General features: G+C 39.6%; 1 protein-coding gene across 6 annotated transcripts in view; it reads left to right on the forward strand.

Annotated features, from left to right (window-relative positions):
* LOC106128232 (fibrillin-like protein dumpy) overlaps positions 1-24,814 on the forward strand; it is a 93,860-nt gene that overhangs the window by 28,480 nt on the left and 40,566 nt on the right. For 3 of the 6 annotated variants that reach the window (XM_013326523.1, XM_013326524.1, XM_013326529.1), the window contains 34 exons: positions 215-358; positions 586-660; positions 866-940; positions 1,691-7,765; positions 8,036-8,248; positions 8,800-8,982; positions 9,062-9,265; positions 9,348-9,638; positions 9,720-10,865; positions 10,945-11,280; positions 11,360-12,631; positions 12,974-13,279; positions 13,521-13,835; positions 13,952-14,269; positions 14,350-14,661; positions 14,747-15,058; positions 15,136-15,447; positions 15,529-15,840; positions 15,972-16,286; positions 16,373-16,699; positions 16,788-17,099; positions 17,260-17,580; positions 17,773-18,087; positions 18,350-18,664; positions 18,826-19,143; positions 19,221-19,544; positions 19,633-19,929; positions 20,012-20,332; positions 20,413-21,345; positions 21,436-22,368; positions 22,541-22,852; positions 22,960-23,259; positions 23,340-23,654; positions 24,441-24,761. In XM_013326523.1, the coding sequence (XP_013181977.1) occupies positions 215-358; positions 586-660; positions 866-940; positions 1,691-7,765; positions 8,036-8,248; positions 8,800-8,982; positions 9,062-9,265; positions 9,348-9,638; positions 9,720-10,865; positions 10,945-11,280; positions 11,360-12,631; positions 12,974-13,279; positions 13,521-13,835; positions 13,952-14,269; positions 14,350-14,661; positions 14,747-15,058; positions 15,136-15,447; positions 15,529-15,840; positions 15,972-16,286; positions 16,373-16,699; positions 16,788-17,099; positions 17,260-17,580; positions 17,773-18,087; positions 18,350-18,664; positions 18,826-19,143; positions 19,221-19,544; positions 19,633-19,929; positions 20,012-20,332; positions 20,413-21,345; positions 21,436-22,368; positions 22,541-22,852; positions 22,960-23,259; positions 23,340-23,654; positions 24,441-24,761 (18,480 nt within the window). The remainder of the gene's footprint in view (positions 1-214; positions 359-585; positions 661-865; positions 941-1,690; positions 7,766-8,035; positions 8,249-8,799; positions 8,983-9,061; positions 9,266-9,347; positions 9,639-9,719; positions 10,866-10,944; positions 11,281-11,359; positions 12,632-12,973; positions 13,280-13,520; positions 13,836-13,951; positions 14,270-14,349; positions 14,662-14,746; positions 15,059-15,135; positions 15,448-15,528; positions 15,841-15,971; positions 16,287-16,372; positions 16,700-16,787; positions 17,100-17,259; positions 17,581-17,772; positions 18,088-18,349; positions 18,665-18,825; positions 19,144-19,220; positions 19,545-19,632; positions 19,930-20,011; positions 20,333-20,412; positions 21,346-21,435; positions 22,369-22,540; positions 22,853-22,959; positions 23,260-23,339; positions 23,655-24,440; positions 24,762-24,814) is intronic. The other 3 variants (XM_013326526.1, XM_013326528.1, XM_013326525.1) reach the window with 3 other exon arrangements.

The raw sequence follows: 24,814 nt of genomic DNA on the forward strand, positions 1-24,814 counted from the left end.
TTGTATTCAAATTTATATAATTCTACATCCTTGAGTTTTTTCTAGTGAATATCTGAAACCAGTTTTCTTTCTGAAATCTCTTTTTATTATGTTAATTTTGATATCTTTTAATATTGTAGTCATACCAGTTAAAATGTGATGACCTTAAAGCATATATTCTAATCTTTAGAATTATGTAAAGTATTTAGTGCATTGACTAATTAAATGTACACAGCTTTAGAATGCGGAGCACACGAGCACTGCGCGGAGGGGCTGGCTTGCGTGAGCGGCCGATGCGCGGACCCGTGCGCCCACGGCAGCCCCTGTACCTCCGGTCAGCGTTGTGCCGTCGTCAACCATCAGCCTGTTTGCTCAAAGGGTACTTTTTTCAAAATTCCTTAGTTACTCTTTTTTATTTCAGTCGATATTTACTAAACGGGCTCTGATTGCCATTAATATTTGACCACCGGTAATGTCCTCTTCCATTTTATTTTCTCTATATAGTTGCTAGTCTTACATATTTTCTTATAGCATAAAGAATCTCTTAGCTTAATTCTATTTGACGCTGCCAGCGCTGTTTTATTTTACCCAATTTTTTCTTTACAGTCTGCCAATGCCAGACTGCATCAGATTGCGCAAGATATCCTAATACGCGTTGTGATGGATGCGCCTGTGTTACAGGTATGTCTTTACCCTCATTGTGTTGACATATTTGTTTTAATTGATTCCTTCCGGATTCGCATTGGGCTAACGAGATTGACTAAATACTAATCAACTCTATGTCAGACTAGGTTCGTGCTCTTCGGTCCAGACATATATGAGCTGACAAAACATACGTAATGTATAATTAAAATATGATTACATATTTTTTATTCATTTTATTTAGATACACCAACTACAAATTGCGCGCACTGCCGGCCAGGTGTACCTTGCGATCCATTCTCGGGAGCCTGCATGGAAAGTAAGTACATAAGAAAATGTATTTCCATATGTTGTTTTGAAATGTAATTTTTATTCTAATGCCTTCTGTGATTTAGTTGTATGTTAGTACATTCTGCCAAAACTTTGTCCGAACTTCGGTGTATTTACCCGATGAGGCATTTATATTCGCAGACTTCTATTATAAAACTGGAATGTCTGCATTTACTATGTACTATTCTGTGAATAGCAAAACTAACTCCAGATGAACTGGTTATTGCTATAAATTTTAATGTACCATTATGTCCGATAAAACGCCACAAAATACTGGCAAACTATCACGGCAGACCCGACAGACAACATAGTCTTTGTAGTAGATGCAATGTTAGACTTACTTGACCAACTGATTTGTTATCTGCTGTAGAAATACTTCTTGGTTTAGGTTTTATAAGTCGTTATGTGTTTAGGGTAAAAGATTGATATTATCGGCTAACAAATACCCTGCTTTATAACTAACCCAACACCAAACATACACACAAACAGACATGTACTCTTGTTATTCTATCAAGAAACTTAAATGACTGTTATCGCTATACTTCATTTTCTATCTTAGGCTTATTGTCTTTCTATTTCCTGAGCTTGGATTGAAGAATGAAATGTTTATTCCGATTTAACATCTAACCTTAAATTATTACAATTAAAAAAATCTATCTATCTTAAATGAAATATTTTTAATTCAAATTAATTTTTGTATATTTTATTAACATGTTTATTATTACGTTCCTATTAACAGATGATCGCCCTAAAAATGTCCCACTAATACACTCCGACATTACCACAACTGATTTTACATTGACAGATTCAACTGTTGGACCAATTCAAAATACTGTAGTGACATATTCTGACTATGACTCTTTCAATACTAAGCAAACCACGACAGATGAAAGTCAACCAATAACAGATTCCTATACTTCACAAACTTTAAAATATTCCTTTGATATTGATGAAGTAACTACTGAATCAACTACTAAAATTATCGGTACTTCATCAGAATCAACACATAGCGATGAAAATATAGATGTTTCGACTCTTAGAACTACCTTTGGTACTTACACGTTAAGTGGTGAGGGTGAAAAAAATAAGACGATAAATTCACAATACAATAACACAGAACAAGAGATATCGGTTGCAACTACGGAACACGGGAGTCCTACGTATGATTACACCCTTCATACAACACGGGCCAACGAAATTACAAAAGATACATTAAGTGAAACAATTAGCTCTACAACAGCTCATGAACAAGAGCCACAGACGATTTCTTATACTGACAGTGAAATAATAAGTACATTAACAACTGAGACACTCAATACTAATCTAAACGATACAGTAATCGATGACATAGATGTTACAACACCGACAGTTTCTTCATACACTGAATATATCAACAAATATCAATCAACTTTAGATTCAGACGAACTATTACAAGGCAGTAGTACAATCCATTCAGAGAGTACAGTAAAACCAATGTCTTTGCGTACGGAAACAAATGGAACAAGAAAACAAGCTGGTGAAAAACATAAAACACCTGAAAATCAGAGAAAGTTAAATAATAATTATACCGACGATTCCTTCCAAAAACCCATTGCTTCAACAAGTTTTAATGAAGCAACGCCTACATATTTAAGTAAAACTACCAGTACTTATAGTTCTGATTCTAGCCTTAAAATTACAACGGAACAACATGTACTGACATCAGAATACACTAAAACAAGCCCAAGTATACATTTAACAAATATTACGAAATCTCTAGATGATTTTGAAACCAGTTCTCCAATTACAATCATAGCTATGGACAATAGCACAGTTACAACCCAGATACCTTACGAACCTACAACTGTTCCGCCCAAGGATGAAAATAAATCAACATTGGTGAAAAATAATGAATCTACATCTTCGGAAAATACGGACTTTGACAATCTAGTAACGTTAACCCCAAAAGAAACTGAATTTACTGAATTACTAACAACTACTGCGGATGATATAACAGCTACAACATTTATAGACACCGAAAAAAAGGTTACGGGGTCAAGCATAAACTACTCCGAAACTACAAAAACGACTACTACACCTGTTACTGAAAGTGATAGTTTTTATATGTCCTCTGAAACGGTACCAAATTTAAAAAACACTGTTGATGATCATATAGACTTTACTCCAACAATTACTGAGTTTACTATCACGACTTCGCAAAATGTTAATATGCAAAGTAAAAGTCAAGAAACAACTACACAAGCATACACATTCGAACCAACAATATCAACAGCGTATATTGAACAAACTACGTTCAAACATGGAAATGAGGAAAAAAGTACCATAGCGGTATCTACAGAGACGTTAATTCCTACGCCGAATATTAATGAAATTAATGAGAATAAAGAGGAATATCCGACCACTTTGGGACTTGATAATAAAGCCACTAATACTTTGGTGACAAACATAAATGAAGTCACTTATATGGAAACCAAATCTGAGTTAGATCAAAAAACTACACCAAGCTTCGACATGATTGAAAAGAATATCATAGTATCGTCTACAGAAATAATAAATTCGACAACTACCATTGTTTATGAAAGCGAACAATTTGGAACAATACCGACGACAACTAATTCTGATAATACTGAAATTACTCAGCAAGTAACGGATAGTCGAAACAATAAAGTCAATACACTTTATGATTATGACAAAAGTGTATCTAAGACTGACTTCACTTTTCCAATATCGGGAGATACTACACCATCTCCATTATTAAATAAACTAACTGATGAAACTATAACTACTGAATTACCTACTAAAGCAACCATGGAATTCGAGAGTACTGGAAAAATACCAAAGGAAGACCAATTTAATACACCAACAGACTTCTCAGATATCCCCACTAGTCACCCAAAACAAGTACCCCTTCATGAAACTACTTATGAATCTACTACACCTGCTCATACACTTTACACAGATACAGTTAATAATAAAGAAACAACAGTTTTTCGTACAAATCCCTTATATAGTACTTTTAGAACATTAGAAAATACTGAAATAACAGAAAGTTCCACTAGAGAGCCTAATAACGACTTCGAAAAAACATTAACACCCCCAAGCAAAGCTTTAATCTCAGTGTTTGATTACGTTACTCTCTCTACCGAAATACCGTCTTCAACGTCAATGGAACTTTTAACGACAACAGATTCAACAGAGGGAGAAACGGCTGCAAAATTAGATGTTGAGAAAAGTTCTAAAACGACCTTAGGTACATTTGAAAACAATGATAGTATCACTGAGTTTTCAACACCGTCATATATTACACCTGTTAAAGAAAGCTCGTCCTCAAACATATTAACATCAAATACCGAGACTACAACTAGTGTATTTATGCCGACAGAGAATGTTTTTGAAAAAATTACCGACGAAGTACTATTAACATCAACTACTATTGATTCATCAACCGATGAAATGTATCATAAAAATACAAAATCAGGCGAAATAACTGCTACTACTTTCAATGAATTCACATATGTTAACGACTTGCAAGAAACCACAAATAAAATTCAAACATCGATTAGTTCCACGCAATCTTTGCCTTTTACAGACGATCAATCTATAACAACGGGTAATTATGAAACTGCTTCACAGACTGCGTTTGCTACAAGTTTGGAATTTAACAAAACATATTTAACTACAGTTGGGGTTCCTACATCGTTTACAACTTCAGATTTCGATAGACTGCACGATGATAAGGCAAATGAAACGAGAACAAATACAACTTCTCTAAGTGACTTTTTAACTAATACAGACTCAAGTATTTTAAAAACAGATAAAAATTTGCCTACGGATTCCTTCCAGCAAACGGAAAATGATTTCTTGACGTCAACTGAGGAATTTACAACGGATAATACAATATTTACTCAAGGATTTAAGGAAACATCGAGTTCAATGTACGAAGATGTTTCGAGCACATCGGCCTACGGCATATCGCAGGGTAGTATCGATGGCCATTTGCTAGAATCTACAACATCCACAACGGTGATAGCTACAGATGATAAAAGTACTTCAACAGACAATGAACGATTTATGACCATCAATGTTGGAATTGACAGTGGGGATGAAAAAATCTCAGAGGTAACGACTCCGAGAAATTCGTTAGAAAGTACAACAAATATGTTTGTTACTGTTGACAGAGAATTTGGTAATGAATTTAATGTAAATCAAGCTTCACCTGAAGAGAACAAGCAAACTACCTTTTTGCGAGAGGATACTACTACTGTCACGCCATTAGAAAAACAAAGTCATTCAACTACAGACAGTGGAGTAGAGACAGAATCATCCCAATATTATACACTAAATTCAATGGATGTCGCAACACAAATTACAGCAAGAAATGCCAACATATCTACAACTATCAACGTCGCCGATAATTTACTTACAAGATCCACTTCTCCTTTATCATCTGAATTTCAAACCGAAACTGTTTCACATGAAATATTAATAGAAAAAGATATTGCATCTACGACTGAAATAACTAACGATAAAGATACATACTTAAGTGAAACGACCAAGTTGTCACCAACCGAAAACGATTTCAATGTTAATGAAATGTCTACAATTGCTAACAACGAGAAACCAAATAAAAATGACAAACAGTATGTATCGACAACAGAGCCAACTTTCTATGATACAACATCAAAAGACACTACACATAATAAACCTTTATCTACCGAAAACTATTTGTATTTTGAGAATACAGGAACATTTAAAACAAAAACAGAAGACGTTACCGACACACCAACTACAATAAATCTAAGTACCTTCGTATATGATAAGAATAATGCTGAAAATTCAAAACATATTGGAATGAGTTTTGAATCGACTGTTGAAAATATCGCTACTTTGGCACCAGAAAAGGATCACAATAAAGTAGCAAGGCAAACTACTCCTACCGTACATACTCAAACATATGGCAATGGTCTAACATCTGATAAGTCAGAAATAGATAAAGATGTTACACCAGCAAAAGATCACAAGCAAATTACTTTAAATGGCAACTACTTAACTACAAGCCTTAATGTTGATCAATTCACGGCTAAGGATACCACATTATACGAAATGGTAACTACACAAAGCAGTGACTCGGCGACTGAGACAATTGAAACCCAAGCGACAACTGCATCATTTGATCTGTCAATTACAAATACAGAACTCTCGCCAGTAACATCAGCAGTACCACTTACAACACAGGAAATGTTAACTATAACATCGGAACTTCTGTCTATCACGTCTGGTAATCAAGGTACAACAAAAGAGCTATCGCAAACAGAAATGTCATACACTATTTCAGACACCCCACCTCCAACTTCAGAACTGCCAATTACAACATCAGAACTTCAAAGTACAACTTCAAATTTGCCGAATACGATATCAAATGTAATAAACGATACATTATCAGAACTACTGCCATCAACAACATTACCAATAATAACATCAGAACTGCCAATTACGACATCAGAACTTTCACCTATAACATCAGAATTTCAAACGACAACATCAGATCTGCCGAATACAATATCAGAACTATCAGTTACAATGTCAGAACTCCCGATTCCTACATCGAGATTGTCGAATACAACACCAAAACTACATCCTACAATATCAGATCTACAGAAAACAGAATTATCGAGCACAATACCAGAACTTACGACATCGACATTGGATCATCCATCAACAATATCAGAACTTGCAACTGAAAATTCAAAACAACCAAGTATGACATCAGAACACGTCACGGTAAGGTCAGAACAACCAAGTACAACATCTGAATTCGCACCGGCAACATCGGTACAACCAAGTACAACACTAGAACTCGCGACCAAAACATCGGAACAATCAAATACAATATCAGAACTCATGTCAGCAACATCAGAGCAGCCAAGTACAACATCTGAATTAGCATCAGAAACATCGGGACAATCAAGTACAATATCTGAACTCGCGACGGCAACATCGGAACAACCAAGTTCAACATCTGAATTCGCACCGGCAATATCGGTACCATCAAGTACAATATCGGAACTTGCAACGGCAACATCGGAACAATCAAATACAATGTCAGAATTCATGTCGCCAACTCCAGAGCAACCAAGTACAACATCTGAATTAGCAATAGAAACAAAGGGACAATCAAGTACAAAATCGGAAATTGCGACGGCAACATCAGAACAACCAAGTACAACATTTGAAATCGCACCGGCAACATCGGTACTAATAAGTACAATATCGGAACTCGGAACGGCAACATCGGAACAACCAAATACAATACCAGAATACGCCTCTACAATATCGGAACAACCAAGTACCTCAACAGAATTCGAATCTTCAACAACTGAAACTTACACTACAACGTTGGAATTCCAGTCACACCAAAAAACTACAGAACCGCCCTTAACTACACCAGAGTCTCCCACAACACGTTTATTAAATGAATATCCTTCCACTCTATCTCTTGATATAAATACGTCAATTGAAAATTTATCATCACGTAGGAAAGACTTAGATATTCCCGCTTGGACCGACTCGACAATGTATAGTGAACAAACTTCAACAGAAACGACTAGTATTTCTGACACGACTGACTTAACATCTAACCCCCAATGTAAAATAAACACACATTGTATGACACACGAAATGTGCTTGAACGGAGTATGTCAAAACCCGTGCGAAGTGACGCCGAGACCGTGTACAGTGAACACTGCCTGTAAAGTTGTCAACCACGCAGCTGTTTGTATATGCGATGAAGCCGCTGGAGACTTCTGTGCCAGAGGTATGCTTTCGTGTAAATTATTTTGCATACCGTCTAGAACAAGACGACTTATACTCAAAATGCCGATCGATAGTATGTACAGTAAATTTGTTTTTAAGAACAAGTATTGTGGTAGTTTTATCGGACAAATGTGTAAAATTTGTACAGTAATTATTATTAATACTCTTTGTAAATATAATAAATAAATAATAGCTTAAGTAACTTATAAGTTATAACTTTTCTTTCATCATTACGTAACACACTAATCGCTAATAACATGTAAAATAATAGCACCACCGGGGACACCAAAAACACCGGAGCCATGTCATTCGGATCGTGACTGTATAGAATCGGAAGCCTGTTTTATGGGATGGTGCCAAAATCCTTGTGAATTTGAGAAATGTGGCGTCGGTGCTAACTGCCAGACAATAAAACAGAGGCCGATGTGTTCTTGTCCATCCGGATTCGACGGAGATCCTTCCGTTAAATGTTCGCCTAAAATATGTAAGCTAATTTGACTAATTTCACATTATTAATAAGTTACTAATAAGATTTGATAACTAAAATATTGAATAACATGTAACACAAAATGTGCAACAAATAATTTTGCTCTATAATTAATCAGACAATTGTTATCATGAAAAACAGTACTTAGGTATCTTAACCAGTGAAAAGATTTATTCATTCCAGCCAAACACACATACTCGTACATTGTTGGTCTTTGAGAATCACAACGTATCAAGAAACTCATTTATTTGAAAAAATTAAAGGGATTGTGTTTTTCAAATAAAATGTAACAAATTCACAGAAATAATGAATTCCAGTTTTTTTTTTCATTTACAGCAGGATTAAATACTATTTTCACAATTTGGTTTATATATTATCGGCAGTTATTTTAGAAAATTGGATTGATTGCTTGATGGTCATCTGAAACTAAAATCTTGAATCATATTTTTATGAGGAAAAGATATCTTGTTTAGTGTAAAAAAAACCTATTCTCTACTTTTTTTTTCAAAATGTCATATAGTATACAAATTACTCTTCTTTCCGCACAGTTGGTTGCACTCGCAATGAAGACTGTTCTTTGACCGAGGCCTGTATAAATAACGCATGTCAACACCCATGTGCTATACATAATCCCTGTGCACCTAACGCAGTCTGTATAAACACAAACCACGGCTCCGATTGCAGCTGCATTGAAGGATTCCAGGGCAATGGATATGTTGGATGTGTACCAGGTGCGTAACCAATTCTTTTATTTTTCATACATTTAATTTCCGCAAAAAAAGAATACTAAAACCATTGTTTTTTTCATAGTACGTAATCCTTCACAATCAGTGTGTCAGTACAATGAAGACTGTCCTCCAGAATTGCTTTGCGATAGAATGAATAGAGTTTGTATAAATCCCTGCGCTATTAACAAATGCGGTGACAATGCCGAATGTATCCCGGAAAATCACGGCGCACAGTGTCGATGTGGAGCCGGCTACACAGGAAACCCCTTTTTAGAATGCTATAAAGGTCAGAAAAAGTTAAATTAAAAATAAAATAAGTTTTATCGCACACAAACTAGATTATAATTTATTTTCTTATTACATTCTAGTACAAGGATGTCGTTCTGACAATGAATGCTTGAACTCCGAGGCGTGTATTAACGGAAACTGTGGTTCTCCGTGTAAATGTGGAGTAAACGCAGTGTGTGACGTCTTGAACCATCGTGCGTCATGCAAATGCTTACCGGGATACACCGGTAATCCAGTTTTAGGCTGTGAACCACCATTGAATCCCTGTATTCCTAACCCTTGTGGTATAAATGCATTATGTGAAAGTGACAATGGCAATCCTATTTGTTTCTGTCCCAAAGGGTTGACTGGTAATCCTTTCAAAAATTGCAGTAAGTATTAAATCTCAATTCTTAGCTATTGTGCAATGTTGTTTAAAGAACGAATTAAAACGTTTTGATAATTTATTGCAGTACCTGAAGGAAATGAATGTGAACCTAATCCCTGTGGTCCTAATACTGGATGTCGGCTGATAGATAGCAAACCAGCATGCTTCTGTTTACCCAATTACGAGGGCAATCCTCCACGACAGCCGTGTAAACTCCCACAAAATCCTTGCAATCCATCACCGTGTGGACCTAACACGCAATGTACGGTTCTAGCGAATGGATTCTCTAAATGTACTTGTTTACCAGGATATGTAGAAAGCCCAAATACAGTAAGGGGATGTATCGAAGCGAGAAATCCGTGCGAACCGAACATGTGCGGCGAAGGCGCCCGATGCGATCCTAACAGAGTACCCGTTTGTTATTGCCCAGAAAATACAGTTGGTAATCCATATAAATCATGTAATCCTTATATCCATTCGAATATTCTTTGTCAACCGGGACCTTGTGGAGAAAACGCAGAATGCTACGTTGCTACAAATCGGGAAATGTGTTTCTGTAAAACTGGTTATACTGGAGATCCGTACATCGGCTGCGAGCCTCAGAGGAGTCAATGTATACCGAACCCTTGTGGCCCTCGTGGTATTTGTAGCACTAACTATGATGGCCAGGTCCTGTGTACTTGCGCTCCAGGAAGTACAGGAAATCCCTACGGTTTGGATGGCTGCGTGTCTCTTGAATGTGAGGTCGATGACGAGTGCGCGCCAAATAAAGCTTGTATTGGCTTCTCTTGCCACGATCCATGCCCTGGCGTATGTGGATTAAATGCTAAATGTCATGTTGAAGGACATCGTCCCGTTTGTATTTGCGAAGAAGGCCTCATTGGTAATCCGCTAATATGTTGTTTACCACCCGAAGATCAAAAGTCATTCCAACCATGTGACAGAGTACAGTGTGGATTAAATGCAATTTGCCAAAATGTCGGAGATAAAGCTTTATGCTCGTGTCCTCCCGATTTAATCGGTGACCCGACTGTCGAATGCAAACCCGAATGCTTAATGAATTCCGATTGTCCATCTCATGAAGCATGTCTTAATCAAAGATGCGTAGACCCATGTACTTTCAAAAATGTTTGCGGCATGAACGCATCATGTGTATGCACAGACCACACTGTATCTTGCGTTTGCCCGGATGGCTACATCGGTGATCCGAACATACAATGCGTCTATCGCCGTAAGTGTAACATTATAAAAAAAATTAAAATACTGTAATTTAAACGATGATGTTTCCTAAACGAATATTTCTATTTCAGCTATTGTCATTTCTCAAGATAACACTACACTTACACCATGTTCACCGAATCCCTGCGATTCAAATGCAGTGTGTGATCCATACGGTGACCAGATCGCAATCTGTGTCCCATGTGTGGGATCTCATGATTTAAGCAATCCAGCGTGTAGACCAGAATGTGTCCTCAGTTCCGACTGCCAATTTAACAAGGCTTGTTTGAGAAATAAATGTGTCGACCCATGTCCTGGATCATGCGGCGTAAATGCTGATTGTTTCGTATACCATCACGATCCTGTTTGCCGATGTAGAGACGGTTTCGCAGGAAACCCGTATGAACATTGCATATCAACTACTAATCGTGAGTTTTATAATGACTAAATTTTGTGAAATAAAATAATTCTATTTCAATTTATTAATTCGGTATTACTTATTTACAGCAACAGTACATGAAACCTGTGATCACATTCGATGCGGTGATAACGCCATATGTCAAGATTCAAATGGCCTTCTCAGTTGTCAATGTTTGCCAAACTTTTTTGGTAACCCTTATCTGTCTTGCCGACCTGAATGTGCAATTAACAGCGATTGTCCGACAAACGCGGCATGTTTGAATAACAAATGTAAATCACCTTGTAAGGACGTTTGTGGCACTGGCGCACTGTGTGAAACTATCAACCACCATGCCGTATGTTACTGTCCACAGGGCCACACTGGTGATCCGTATGTTAGATGTCAAATTCCCGTATCTGTGTCACCGCCATTATCTGTCTGTGATCCTTCACCTTGTGGTCCATATAGTCGTTGTTTTGTGTCGCCAACTGGTTCCGCGGTGTGCTCATGTTTACCCGGCCACGTCGGAATGCCTCCAATGTGTCAGCCAGAGTGCGTCGGAAATTCCGATTGTTCACAAGAATTGACTTGTGTTAATCAAAAATGTATCAATCCTTGTCAGGGCAGCTGTGGTGTAGGCGCCACTTGTTTTGTAATTAACCATAATCCACTATGCACTTGTGACTCAGGAAAAACGGGAGATCCATTCCTTGCATGTGGTGATATCAGTGAAGGCAAAACACCATCAAAACCACCTCCAGGCGATAATCCTTGCTTACCTTCGCCTTGTGGGCCCAACTCTGTTTGCGAGATAAAATCCAATCATCCAGTTTGTTCATGCCAGCCCAACTACTCTGGAACCCCGCCATACTGTAGACCAGAATGCATAATAAGCCAGGAATGTCCATCGAACCAAGCTTGTATCAACGAAAAATGTGTGGATCCATGCAAAAATGCATGCGGTAGTAATGCTAAATGCGACGTTGTAAATCATACACCACTGTGTAGTTGCTTAGAAGGCTTTAAGGGAGACGCCTTTATTGGATGTGTAACTGTACCAAAAGAAGATGTAACACCATGCAATCCATCACCTTGCGGAGAAAACACCTTATGCACAGTGGTCGGAAATACAGCTCGGTGCTCATGCATACCACCTAATATTGGAAATCCTTATGCGGGAGGCTGTCGACCAGAGTGTTCTAGAAATTCCGATTGTCCTAATAACCTGGCGTGTCTGTCGAACCATTGCCGAGATCCTTGCAAGGATTTATGCGGAGTGAACACGGAGTGTTCTGTCACTAACCACGTTCCTGTGTGTACATGCTTTAAAGGATATGAAGGCGATCCATTTTCTTCATGTCGCCAAATCGCTAAAACACGTAAGTTTTACTGTTCCTTTTTAATAATCACTACTTAGTTCTCAATAAAACACTCAAGTAAGCATTAAATTAGAAATGTTACATGCATTTTAAAAATGGGTCATCCATTATACTCATAGGTTAAAAAAATCTTAGCTAAAAATACTTCTTATTATTATCAATATTTATAGTTGGGTACGTAATAACAGTTATCTTTAGACGTAAAATCGACCTAAACTATAAAGTAATGTTTAATTTTAGGTCGATATTTAAATTAAATATTTAAGATTTTATTTACAGGAAAATTTTACAAAACTTATTTAAATACTATTATATATAAATGACTTTATCGTAATTTTATAGCAGCGCCTTTAAATCCGTGCCAACCGTCGCCGTGTGGTCCGAACAGCGAGTGTCACGTTGTGGGCGAGCGCGCGGCGTGTTCGTGCCGCGCCGGCTACCTGGGCACACCGCCCGCCTGCCGGCCCGAGTGCGCTGTTAGCTCCGACTGCCCCATGGAGAGAGCTTGCATCAACCACAAGTGCCAAGACCCGTGTGTCCACAGCTGCGGACTCGACGCCCGGTGTCATGTCGTCGGACATAATCCAATTTGTACTTGTCCCGAACATTCCCCAGAAGGCGATCCCTTTATTCGATGCTACAGGAAAAGTAAGAACATTCGAGTGAATTCTTATAACTCAATCGTATTAACTTCATTTATTTATTTTTATTTGTTGAAAAGCAATAATATAATTTTAAGACTGCAAGTATGATACACCCATTTAATTGTCTCATGTGCTAAATTTGGAAGTTTGAAATAGAACAAAAATAGAGGGTATAAAAGTACGGTATACTAATTTAGATACGAATTCGATATAAATAACCTAAAATCCTTATTTTTCGAATATAGATATAACGATGGCGCCACCTGATCCATGCTTGGCATCGCCGTGCGGACCACACTCAACGTGCCGCAACGAGGCGGGCCGCGCGGTATGCGCCTGCGAGGCCGGCACACTCGGTGCACCCCCGTCCTGTCGCCCGCAATGTGTCATAAACCAAGACTGCCCTCTCGCGCTCACCTGCCTTGGTGGCAATTGTGTAAACCCTTGTGTCGGATCGTGCGGCTTTAACGCTCGTTGCAGTGTACAAAACCACCAACCGATCTGTTCCTGCGACGAGGGCTACTCGGGTGATCCTTTCGCCGGTTGCAATCAAATCGAAAGTAAGTGCAGTTTTCTTTGCAACTTTTTGTACATGCTGCACGATTTTGCACTTTGCATGTTTTCAGTGTATGCTTCATTAGATGTTAAATGTATGTATGTATAAACACGGTTTCAGTCTCAAAAGAATTGCCTCGTCATCCTTGCAACCCGTCGCCTTGTGGACCTAATGCGATGTGTCGAGAAAAGAATGGTGCTGGTTCATGTACTTGTATAGACGATTTCCATGGAGATCCCTACTTAGGCTGTCGCCCAGAGTGTGTTATGAACACTGACTGCGCTGTAGACACATCCTGCTTCAATAATAAATGTGTAGATCCTTGCCCTGGAACTTGTGGGCAAAACGCTGTATGTCGGGTTTCCAATCATGCACCTTCTTGTTACTGCTTACCTGGATACAGTGGAAACCCTCTTCATGCATGTATGCCTGTTACGAGTAAGACTTTTTCTTCTTTTTCTATCTGTTATTTCATGTTCTTTGTTCTATTCTTATATGTTCTATCATGTTTACTTCAGCTTTCCCGGAAACGATTGACCCTTGTCACCCTACACCTTGCGGACCTTATAGTAAATGTCGTACTTTTAACGGACACGCCGTTTGCACGTGTCTCGACATATGTGTCGGTGCACCGCCTAATTGTCGGCCCGAATGTATCGTTAGTTCCGATTGCCGACCGAATAAGGCATGCATTAAGCAAAAATGCCAAAATCCTTGCGAGGGAATGTGTGGACTTAATGCATTATGTCAAGTTGTTAATCATAATCCGATATGTTCGTGTCAAAAGGACTATACCGGTGATCCTTTCGTTCATTGCTACTACGAAGAAAGTAAGTTTTTTATTAATATAGTGTAATGATTTTTTTATAATCGCGAAGTTATGTTATTAACATTGAACATATTTTTTTTTACCAGAACAAATGATACCCATTGACAACTGTTCGCCAAATCCTTGTGGGCCACATTCACAATGTAGAGACCAAAACGGAGTACCAGTTTGCTCTTGTCTATCTAATTATGTAGGTCGACCTCCAAATTGTAGACCCGAATGTGTTATTAGTGTCGAATGTCCCGGAAATTTAGCTTGTCTGTCAGAAAAATGTAGTGATCCATGCCCAGGATCTTGTGGTAATCACGCTACATGTGTAGTAATTAAGCACGTCCCTATATGTACTTGTGAACACGGATACACAGGAGATCCATTCGGAGGATGTTCTCCAATATTACGTGAGTGTCGTATTTATTGAGTTCATTCTTATTGATTTAATCACATAAATACTTTCTTATCACAAAAATAATTTTAGCGATTGAAATTCAACCGGAGAACCCATGCTCAAGGTCTCCTTGTGGAACTAACGCAGTTTGTAAAGAAAGGAATGGTGCGGGATCGTGTTCCTGTCTTCCTGAATATTACGGAGATCCCTATGTGGAATGCAGACCAGAATGCGTTTTAAATTCTGATTGTCCAAAGATCAAAGCTTGTGTTAATAATAAATGCAAAGATCCATGCCCCGGGGTCTGTGGAATGAATGCCGAATGTAAAGTATACAACCACGCACCTTCTTGCGCGTGCTTACCAGGATATGAAGGAAATCCATTTACATCTTGTTACCCAAGTGAGAATCTTTTTGAATACGGTTTTTAATACTTCTAATAGTTAAATAACATATTTTACAAAACACATTTAATAATTTTAGGCGTTGACCACACAGTTGATCCGTGTTCGCCCTCTCCATGTGGGCCATACAGTTTATGTCGGGTAAACAGCGGTTACGCAGTATGCTCGTGCCAGGAAGATTACTATGGTTCGCCACCTTTATGTCGGCCCGAGTGTATGGTCAGTAGCGATTGTATGCCAAATAAGGCGTGCGTTAACCAAAAGTGTATAGACCCCTGCAATGGAGCGTGCGGCAATAATGCTAAGTGCATGGTTGTGAACCATAATGCACTCTGTAGTTGTCCACAAAACTATATCGGTGATCCATTCGTCCAATGTACCTATGATAAACGTAAGTGCCAAAAACTATTAAGAGTACTAAAAAAAATAACATAGATTAAAAACAATTTTACCGTAAACTTACTAAAATAAAATAACCTTAATTGACCTAAACAATTTCAAGTACATATATAAAAATTTTAGGACCAGAACCAAAACCATCAGGAAATCCTTGCATACCATCACCGTGCGGACCTAATTCTCAATGTCGTGTAGTGGGCGAAACGCCAGCATGCTCGTGTTTGAACGGCTACATAGGGCGCGCTCCGAACTGCCGCCCTGAATGTATTTACGATGAAGAATGTCCAAGTAACCTGGCCTGTATTCGTGAAAAGTGTATGAGTCCATGCGAAGGCTCCTGTGGATCAAATGCTGAATGTGTAGTTATTTCGCATAAAGCAGTTTGTCATTGTCGTGAAAGTTATACCGGGGATCCATTTAATGGTTGTTATTTTGTAGGTGAGTTGATAAAAAAATATATGTCTTTGCAAAATATACAACCAATAAATATACAGATTAATAAATACGTACATTTATTTGTTTAGTCGCAATAGAAAACGAGGAAGAGGCAAATCCATGTAATCCATCTCCATGTGGACCGAACGCATTATGCAAGGAAAAGAATTCTGCCGGTTCATGTATTTGCCAGCCGGGATATCACGGAGACCCATATTTAGGATGTCGGCCAGAATGTGTCACTAACAATGACTGTTCAGCTAACAGAGCGTGCGCAAATAACAAATGCGTAGATCCTTGCCAAGGAGCGTGTGGAATGAATGCGCAATGTCATGTAGCTCATCATAAGCCTGTGTGCTTGTGTATTAGTGGGTTTGAAGGAAATCCGGTTGTTTCGTGCCATCCTCAAAGAAGTCGTTAGTATTTTACGGAATTTATATTGATACATATGTAGTTTTCTTTTTAGAATATACACACTCTCTTATTACTTTAATTATATTTTAGCTACTTTGGCTGACGAAAATCCCTGCGTACCGACACCTTGTGGTCCGTACAGTCTCTGCAAAGTAATAGATAATCACGGAGTATGCTCTTGTCAAGAAGGCTATGTAGGTTCACCGCCAACATGTAGGCCGGAATGCGTCACTAGTACGGACTGCCCGCAGCATCAAGCGTGTATGCAACAGAAATGCAAGGATCCATGTCCGGGAACATGTGGAGTTAATGCGCGATGCCAAGTTATAAATCACAATCCTATCTGTACATGTAAATCAGGATTCACTGGTGATCCTTTCGTTACTTGTCAGTTAGAGAAAAGTAAGCTTCAAGAAATAAATAAATTGATATTGATTTTGAATTGTTTTTGTAAATTTAAACATGCATGATGTCATTTTTTATATCTCAATCTATAATTTCTTTTCTATTCTATTAGTTCTGTGCTCTACTTTATTTCTAATGTATGCTCTTTTTTTCTTAGAACCTATCTTTACGGGACCTAAAGGAAACCCTTGTCTACCTTCACCATGCGGTCCATACTCTCAGTGTAAAGTAACCGACGATGCGCCTGCATGTTCTTGCTTACCGAATTATGTTGGTATTGCACCTAATTGTAGACCTGAATGTTCTATCAATGCCGAATGCCCTGGTAATCTTGCATGCCAAAATGAAAAATGTGTAGATCCATGTCCGGGTTCATGCGGTTTCAATGCAGAATGCTCTGTCGCCAATCATGTAGCCTTGTGCAATTGTGTACCTGGACATACAGGTGATCCATTCAGTGGATGCTCCGTTATAGAACGTAAGTGCTATAAGTGTATAATAATAAAATACATAGTACAAAGTGTGGGGTAAGCTGTTAATTAAAATTTGATAATTGCAAAAAATATGTACTACATGCTCTACCTACTTCTTTCTGATAGTAATAATGTTCCGTAATGTTGTTATTATTTGCAGCACTATTCATAGAATTTTATAAAAACGTGCATTACAGATATTCCTGAACCGCCACCAAATCCCTGTAATCCTTCTCCGTGTGGCGCGAATGCGATTTGTAAAGAAAGAAATGGAATCGGTGCATGTTCGTGCCTACCTGAATATTTTGGCGATCCATACACCGGATGTCGACCAGAATGTGTATCAAACTCTGACTGCGACCGCAACAAGGCTTGCACTAACAACAGATGCAAGGATCCGTGCCCCGGTACTTGTGGTATTAATGCAGAATGTAGGACCGTTAACCATTCTCCAACGTGCACTTGCCTAAACGGGTATACTGGGAATCCGTTAGTAAAATGCGAAATGAACAGTAAGTAAACCCAAAACATTACTAGTGGTCGCCCGCGACACTGTCTGCACTAATTAAAAAATATATATATATATATATATTAATTCTACGTGTTCTGCCAGACTATGTTATATATATACGACAAACTTCATCGAGATGCGATCAGCTGTTCTGAAGATACCTTCAAACAAATATCCATCCATCCATCCATCCGTCTAAACATTCGCATTTATATATTAGTAAAATAGAAAGTAATTTGCAATTAAACGTTTATTTATTACAGATGTCGAAATGCCTCAAATAGATCCTTGTCAGCCATCACCTTGTGGACCCAACAGCTTATGTCGCGCCATCAATGGGCATAGCGTTTGCACTTGCGATATTGGTTATATTGGCACCCCACCATCTTGTCGTCCCGAATGTATTGTTAGTTCAGAATGTCCTCAAGACAAGGCTTGCGTGAACAAAAAGTGCACAGACCCTTGCCCGAACACTTGTGGACTTAACGCTCGGTGCCAAGTCATTACTCATAATCCTATATGTAGCTGCATAACAGGTTACACTGGGGACCCATTCACCGAATGTGTTGAAGAGCCTAGTAAGTCAAAATATTCTTTTCAATATTTTGGAATTAAAAAAATTTGTAAAGAAAACACAGGAGCTCATATGTCCTTAAATATAATGTCATACAGATAATACTCACATGCAATGTTAACACTTTGTATGTTCTCCTTTAATTTAAGTATCTTTTCATTTTAGGACAAATCGACCATGTCAATCCTTGCGTTCCCTCACCTTGTGGACCAAACTCAGAGTGTCGAGTTATAAGTGATCAAGCGGCCTGCTCTTGCTTACCAAACTACATTGGAAGGGTACCAAATTGCAGACCTGAATGCACTATAGATGCAGAATGCCCCAGTAACACGGCTTGTATTAATGAACGTTGCAAGGACCCTTGTCAAGGAGCATGTGGCCGAAATGCTCTTTGTTTGACTGTTAATCATAAACCAATCTGTAGTTGTCAACAAGGATATACAGGAGACGCTATCAATACTTGTGTACAAATTATCGTAACTAGTAAGTAAATTAAACAAAATCTCTTATTAAGACTACCATTTTACCTACAAAATCCAATAAAATAAATGTTATTTCAGCAACGGAAAGAACAAGTCCTTGCACTCCCTCACCATGTGGTCCAAACGCTGAGTGCCGTGAACACAACGAAGCCGGAGCATGTTTTTGTTCCGAAGGCTACGAGGGTGACCCGTACAGTCCATCCGGATGCAGAAGGGAATGCGAAAGTAATGACGACTGTCCGTTAAACTTAGCCTGCACGAGATTCAAATGTATTGACCCCTGTCCGAAAACGTGCGGTCAATTGGCAGAGTGTACTGTAGAAAAACATGTACCGGTTTGCACTTGTCCATCCGATCATACTGGAGATCCATTCTTCCGATGCCTTAGGATAGTAACTGAACGTAAGCAATCCAAGATTTACATATGTACATACATTATAAAATTTTCGACTAATGACTAAGAAACTAAAAAAAAATTGTTTATTTTTAGCTCCACCGCTAAATCCTTGTGAGCCAACTCCTTGTGGACCAAACAGTCAATGTAGACAAGTTAATATGCAAGCAGTTTGCTCATGTCTTCCCAATTACATTGGATCACCACCATCATGCAGACCACAATGCGTGGTCAATAGTGAATGTGATACGTCTAAAGCTTGCATAAATCAAAAATGTGACGATCCTTGTCCAAATACGTGTGGATTAAAGGCTCACTGTCTTGTCAAAAATCATAATCCAATATGCACATGTCCGGCAGGCATGACTGGAGATCCATTTACCGTTTGCTACAGTAAGTATGACTTTAAAAAATTCTAAACGAGACAGAAATGTGTATTTATAGGCAGATAATTAATCCTTTCCTTAAATTTCAGATATTCCACCAACAACTGAAAGACCATCTTGTACCCCATCTCCGTGCGGACCACACTCGCGCTGTCAATTATTAGCAAGCGGACCGGCGTGCTCTTGCTTACCAGGTTATGTGGGTTCTCCCCCAACTTGCCGTCCTGAGTGTACAATCAACTCGGAATGCCCAGCATCGTTAGCATGTGTGCGACAGAAATGTGAAGACCCCTGTCCAGGTTCGTGTGGAGTGGAAGCAAATTGTCACGTGTTGAACCATGTCGCAGTATGCGTTTGTAACGAAGGATTTACAGGTGATCCATTCACAAGATGCACACCTATAATTGAAGGTATTACTTATATATTTTTTTATGAAAAATAATTATTACTTACTTAACGATTATGACTTATTACGATGTCTATATTTCAGCACCAACAACAACTAGTCCTTCGGATCCTTGTAATCCATCTCCTTGTGGACCTAACGCTCATTGTGATAATGGATTCTGTACATGCATACAAGATTACAGCGGCAATCCATACGAGTCATGCCGTCCAGAGTGTACTGGAAGTCAAGAGTGCCCTAGAGATAAAGCCTGTTTCAGAAACAAGTGTAGAGATCCATGTCCTGGAGTGTGTGGGCAGAATGCGAAATGTGACGTTATCAATCATATACCAACCTGTTCTTGCATTAGTGGACATACTGGAAATCCATTTACACACTGCCAACCAGCAAATCCTATTGAACACGATGAAAATCCATGCCAACCGTCGCCTTGTGGACCAAACAGTATATGCAGAATAAATGATAACACAGCGGTTTGTGCTTGTGTAGAAGGTTTCCAAGGATCACCACCAGCCTGTAGGCCAGAATGTGTTGTTAGCTCTGAATGTCCAGCCACCAAAGCTTGCGTTAATCAAAAGTGTATTAACCCTTGTATTAATGCCTGCGGTATCTCCGCTCGTTGCGAAGTAATTAATCACAGTCCAATATGCAGTTGTAATCCTGGCCAAACCGGAGATCCATTCAAGAGTTGTTATGATGAAATGGTACCGACAAAACCCGTAGACGCTTGCAATCCATCACCGTGTGGACCTAATTCACTATGCGTCGAACGTAACGGCAAGGCTAATTGCAGATGCGTAGAAGACTACGTTGGACAGCCTCCAAATTGTCGACCAGAGTGTGTTATCAACCCAGATTGCCCATCAAATCAAGCATGCGTGAGAAATAAATGTATCGACCCCTGCCCAGGATCATGTGGTGTTGACGCAGACTGTATTATAGTCAGCCACACAGTCTCGTGCACATGTAGAGAAAAGTATACAGGAAATCCTTTCTTACAATGTGTGCCTCAAAATGGTAAGTGTATATTTACAATGCATTATCCTTTCTTAAGATTATATTTATTCTTTGAAAGGTGCCGAAGTAAAGTTATTTGTTCCTTTACAGAAGCTGTTGAAAAGCCATGTGATCCATCACCGTGTGGCGCAAATGCGATTTGCACTCAAAGGGACACCGCTGGTGCATGTTCTTGTTTAGATGGATTTTATGGAAACCCCTACGATGGCTGTCGCCCAGAGTGCGTTCTTAGTTCTGATTGTTCTGCTGATAAGGCCTGCATTAAAAATAAATGCACAGACCCTTGCCCTGGTATTTGTGGATCCAATGCCGAATGTGCTGTAATTAATCACGTTCCATCGTGTGCTTGTATAAAGGGTTACTCTGGTAATCCATTCGTGCAATGCAGTCCCCACAAACCGACACAAGAAATCAGACCCTGTGATCCCTCACCTTGTGGACCCAATAGTATATGTCGTGAAAACGGTGAACTTGCGTCTTGCGAATGTCTTCCTGAATATCGAGGGGCTCCTCCTGATTGCCGACCAGAATGCACAGTGAGCAGTGAATGTCCATCTGATCGCGCATGTCATAAACTTAAGTGTGCGGACCCATGCAGAGGAACTTGTGGCATTGGCGCTCATTGTCAAGTTATAAATCACAGTCCACTATGCAGCTGTCCAGCCGGTACTAGCGGGGATCCATTTAGCAAGTGCTTAGAAATAGAGAAAAGCGTGGTAGAGAAAGATCAACCATGTAAACCAAATACATGCGGTCCATATAGCGAGTGTCGGCCGGTTAACGATCAACCTTCATGTTCCTGCTTATTTGGTTATTTAGGCGCTCCCCCAAATTGTCATCCGGAATGCCTGGTCAATACAGATTGTCCATCACAATTAGCTTGCATAGCAGAGAAATGCACCAATCCTTGCGAAGGTTCCTGTGGGTACCGAGCGGAATGTCGCGTTCACGATCACATCCCGATTTGCAGCTGCCCCACGGGCTACTCTGGCGATACTTTCATTCAGTGTGCAGAAGTTAAAAGTAAGTCATATGTAACAATACCTTCGTATCTATTCGCAAAATACAATATGCCACTTGCATGTTTTCTGTGGTTCGCTGTAGAAACGGCAGATAAATGTATAGACATTGGTATGGCGGGGATCAATCCAAAACCTGCATCTGTAGCCATTAAGAATTATCTTATAATTTTCAGTTGAAGAACTACCACCAGAAAACCCATGCAACCCATCACCATGTGGAAGCAACTCACTGTGTGAAGATGGAGTTTGCACATGTGCCCCCGGTTACTTCGGGGATCCGTATCAGGGCTGCAGACTGGAGTGCAGTACCAACGGCGAATGTTCACCTACCCGCTCTTGCCAAGGAGGAAAATGTGTAGACCCGTGTCCCGGTGCTTGTGGAACGAATGCTGTCTGTTCTGTGAATAACCATATACCATCATGTTCATGCCCGCCTAGTATGTCTGGTGATCCATTTTCGTTCTGCACTGAAGTAGCTCAACCAGGTAAACAATTTTCGGTTTACTTTATATCTTTTGTTATGTACTTATTTTATTTTTTGTATAAATCATGTTTCATCATGATTTCTAATTCAATTATTTTTTTTTAACAGCAACACCTTGTTCACCGTCGCCTTGCGGACCATACAGTGAATGCACAGTGAGCAATACCGGTGTCGCAGCATGCTCGTGCCGAGCCGGCCACGTTGGTTCCCCGCCGTCTTGCCGGCCAGAATGCCTGGTCAGCTCAGACTGCAAACTACAGCTAGCCTGTATAGACCGCCGGTGCCGCGACCCCTGTGAGGGCGCCTGTGGCCGCGGAGCACGATGCCAAGTTATCGCACATTCGCCCATATGTACTTGCAATGACGGATACACTGGAGATCCATTTACTTATTGTTACCCAGAACCATGTAAGTCATTTCTAAATACTTTATTATAATTTAAATAAGAAGGAACGTATGCAAACTAACCAAAAATCGTGACGTTTTAGCTGTACCGTCTGGGCCCATCGATCCTTGTCAGCCATCGCCATGCGGACCGAATTCGATTTGTGTAAGTTCAGGAGAAATGCCGGCGTGCAGTTGCCAGCCTAGTTTCATTGGAACACCTCCAAACTGTAGGCCTGAGTGTACTATAAGCGCAGAGTGTCCTGCCGCTCTCGCTTGTGTCGCACAACGGTGCAAAGACCCGTGCATTCAGGCGTGTGGGCCCCGCGCTATTTGCTCAGTAATCGACCATCGCGCGACTTGTGCCTGCGAGTCTGGCCTAGAAGGAAACCCATTCCAGGGTTGTTCACAACCTAAAGGTAAGCTACAAAGTATTTCCTGTCTTTATGCTAACTTTAGATGTATAGTTCAAAATCCTGTTGATCGATGATAAGCGATGATGTCAGTAAATAAGAGACGAGATTTATAATGTTGCACAAGGTACACCTGTAAAAGTCATTTTATAAAAAATTATTAACATTATAAAAACTAGAAATAAGAGTAAAAAAAAATCATCGAAAATTTGCATTTAACCCTCCGCTTCGCCAAGCGTGATTTATCATGCCTAAAATACATATTGTGCTTATTCCGGAAGAAAAAAAAAGGAGTCACGCCTCACACGGTTTACTAATGTCAATAGAATAGTACTGTATGGGCGTCTTTACTTTAGACCCGGGCGGTAACCATGCCTACCGCTCGGTGAGTAGGTTTGGACGCTCCTACAGCATCTGTTCTCATGCCGCTTGGATATTAAACAACGCCTTCGGATCAGGACGGTGAGATGTCATTTTAATCATCTAGAATTTTAAATGCTTTCAGAAGGGATGTAACTTTTAATATAATATATAATTGTGAAATTAATGCCTTTGCTTATGACCGGAGCACGCGGAGATAACACAGCACTTACAGTTAGCTTGGACCGTTCGCTGTGACGGCCGCTTTGTGATGGTGCGGCTAAAGATGCGACCCCTTCACCGGATTAGAGGATCACTAAAAGTCATCGAGCCGAGACAGCTTCAACTAACGCTTCGGACCAAGAAGGTGCTTCTACGGTGATTGATACCTTAACTGGTAAGTGAATTCATTGTTGTGCTAAAATATTTCAGCTCCACCAAAAACTGAATACTTAAACCCATGCGATCCTTCGCCGTGCGGTCCGAATGCTGAGTGCAGAGTACAAGATAATGCTGGATCGTGCACGTGCATACCTGATTATTTTGGTGATCCGTACCAAGGATGTAGACCGGAATGTTTAGCAGATTCAGATTGTCCTCTGACATCAGCTTGTAATAAAAATAAATGTACGGATCCATGTCCAGGAGTGTGTGGACAAAATGCAGACTGCTATGTTACAAATCACAAGCCCTTGTGCAATTGTAGGACTGGATACACTGGTAATCCTCTTTCTATGTGTACTCCTGTACCCGGTAAGTGTAGTTAGCTTTAAATTTTGTAAGTTATCGCTCGTTAAGCAATAAAC

The sequence above is a fragment of the Papilio xuthus genome, unplaced genomic scaffold (genome assembly GCF_000836235.2).
Source record: "Papilio xuthus unplaced genomic scaffold, Pxut_1.1 DF828780.1, whole genome shotgun sequence".
NCBI lineage: Eukaryota > Metazoa > Arthropoda > Insecta > Lepidoptera > Papilionidae > Papilio > Papilio xuthus.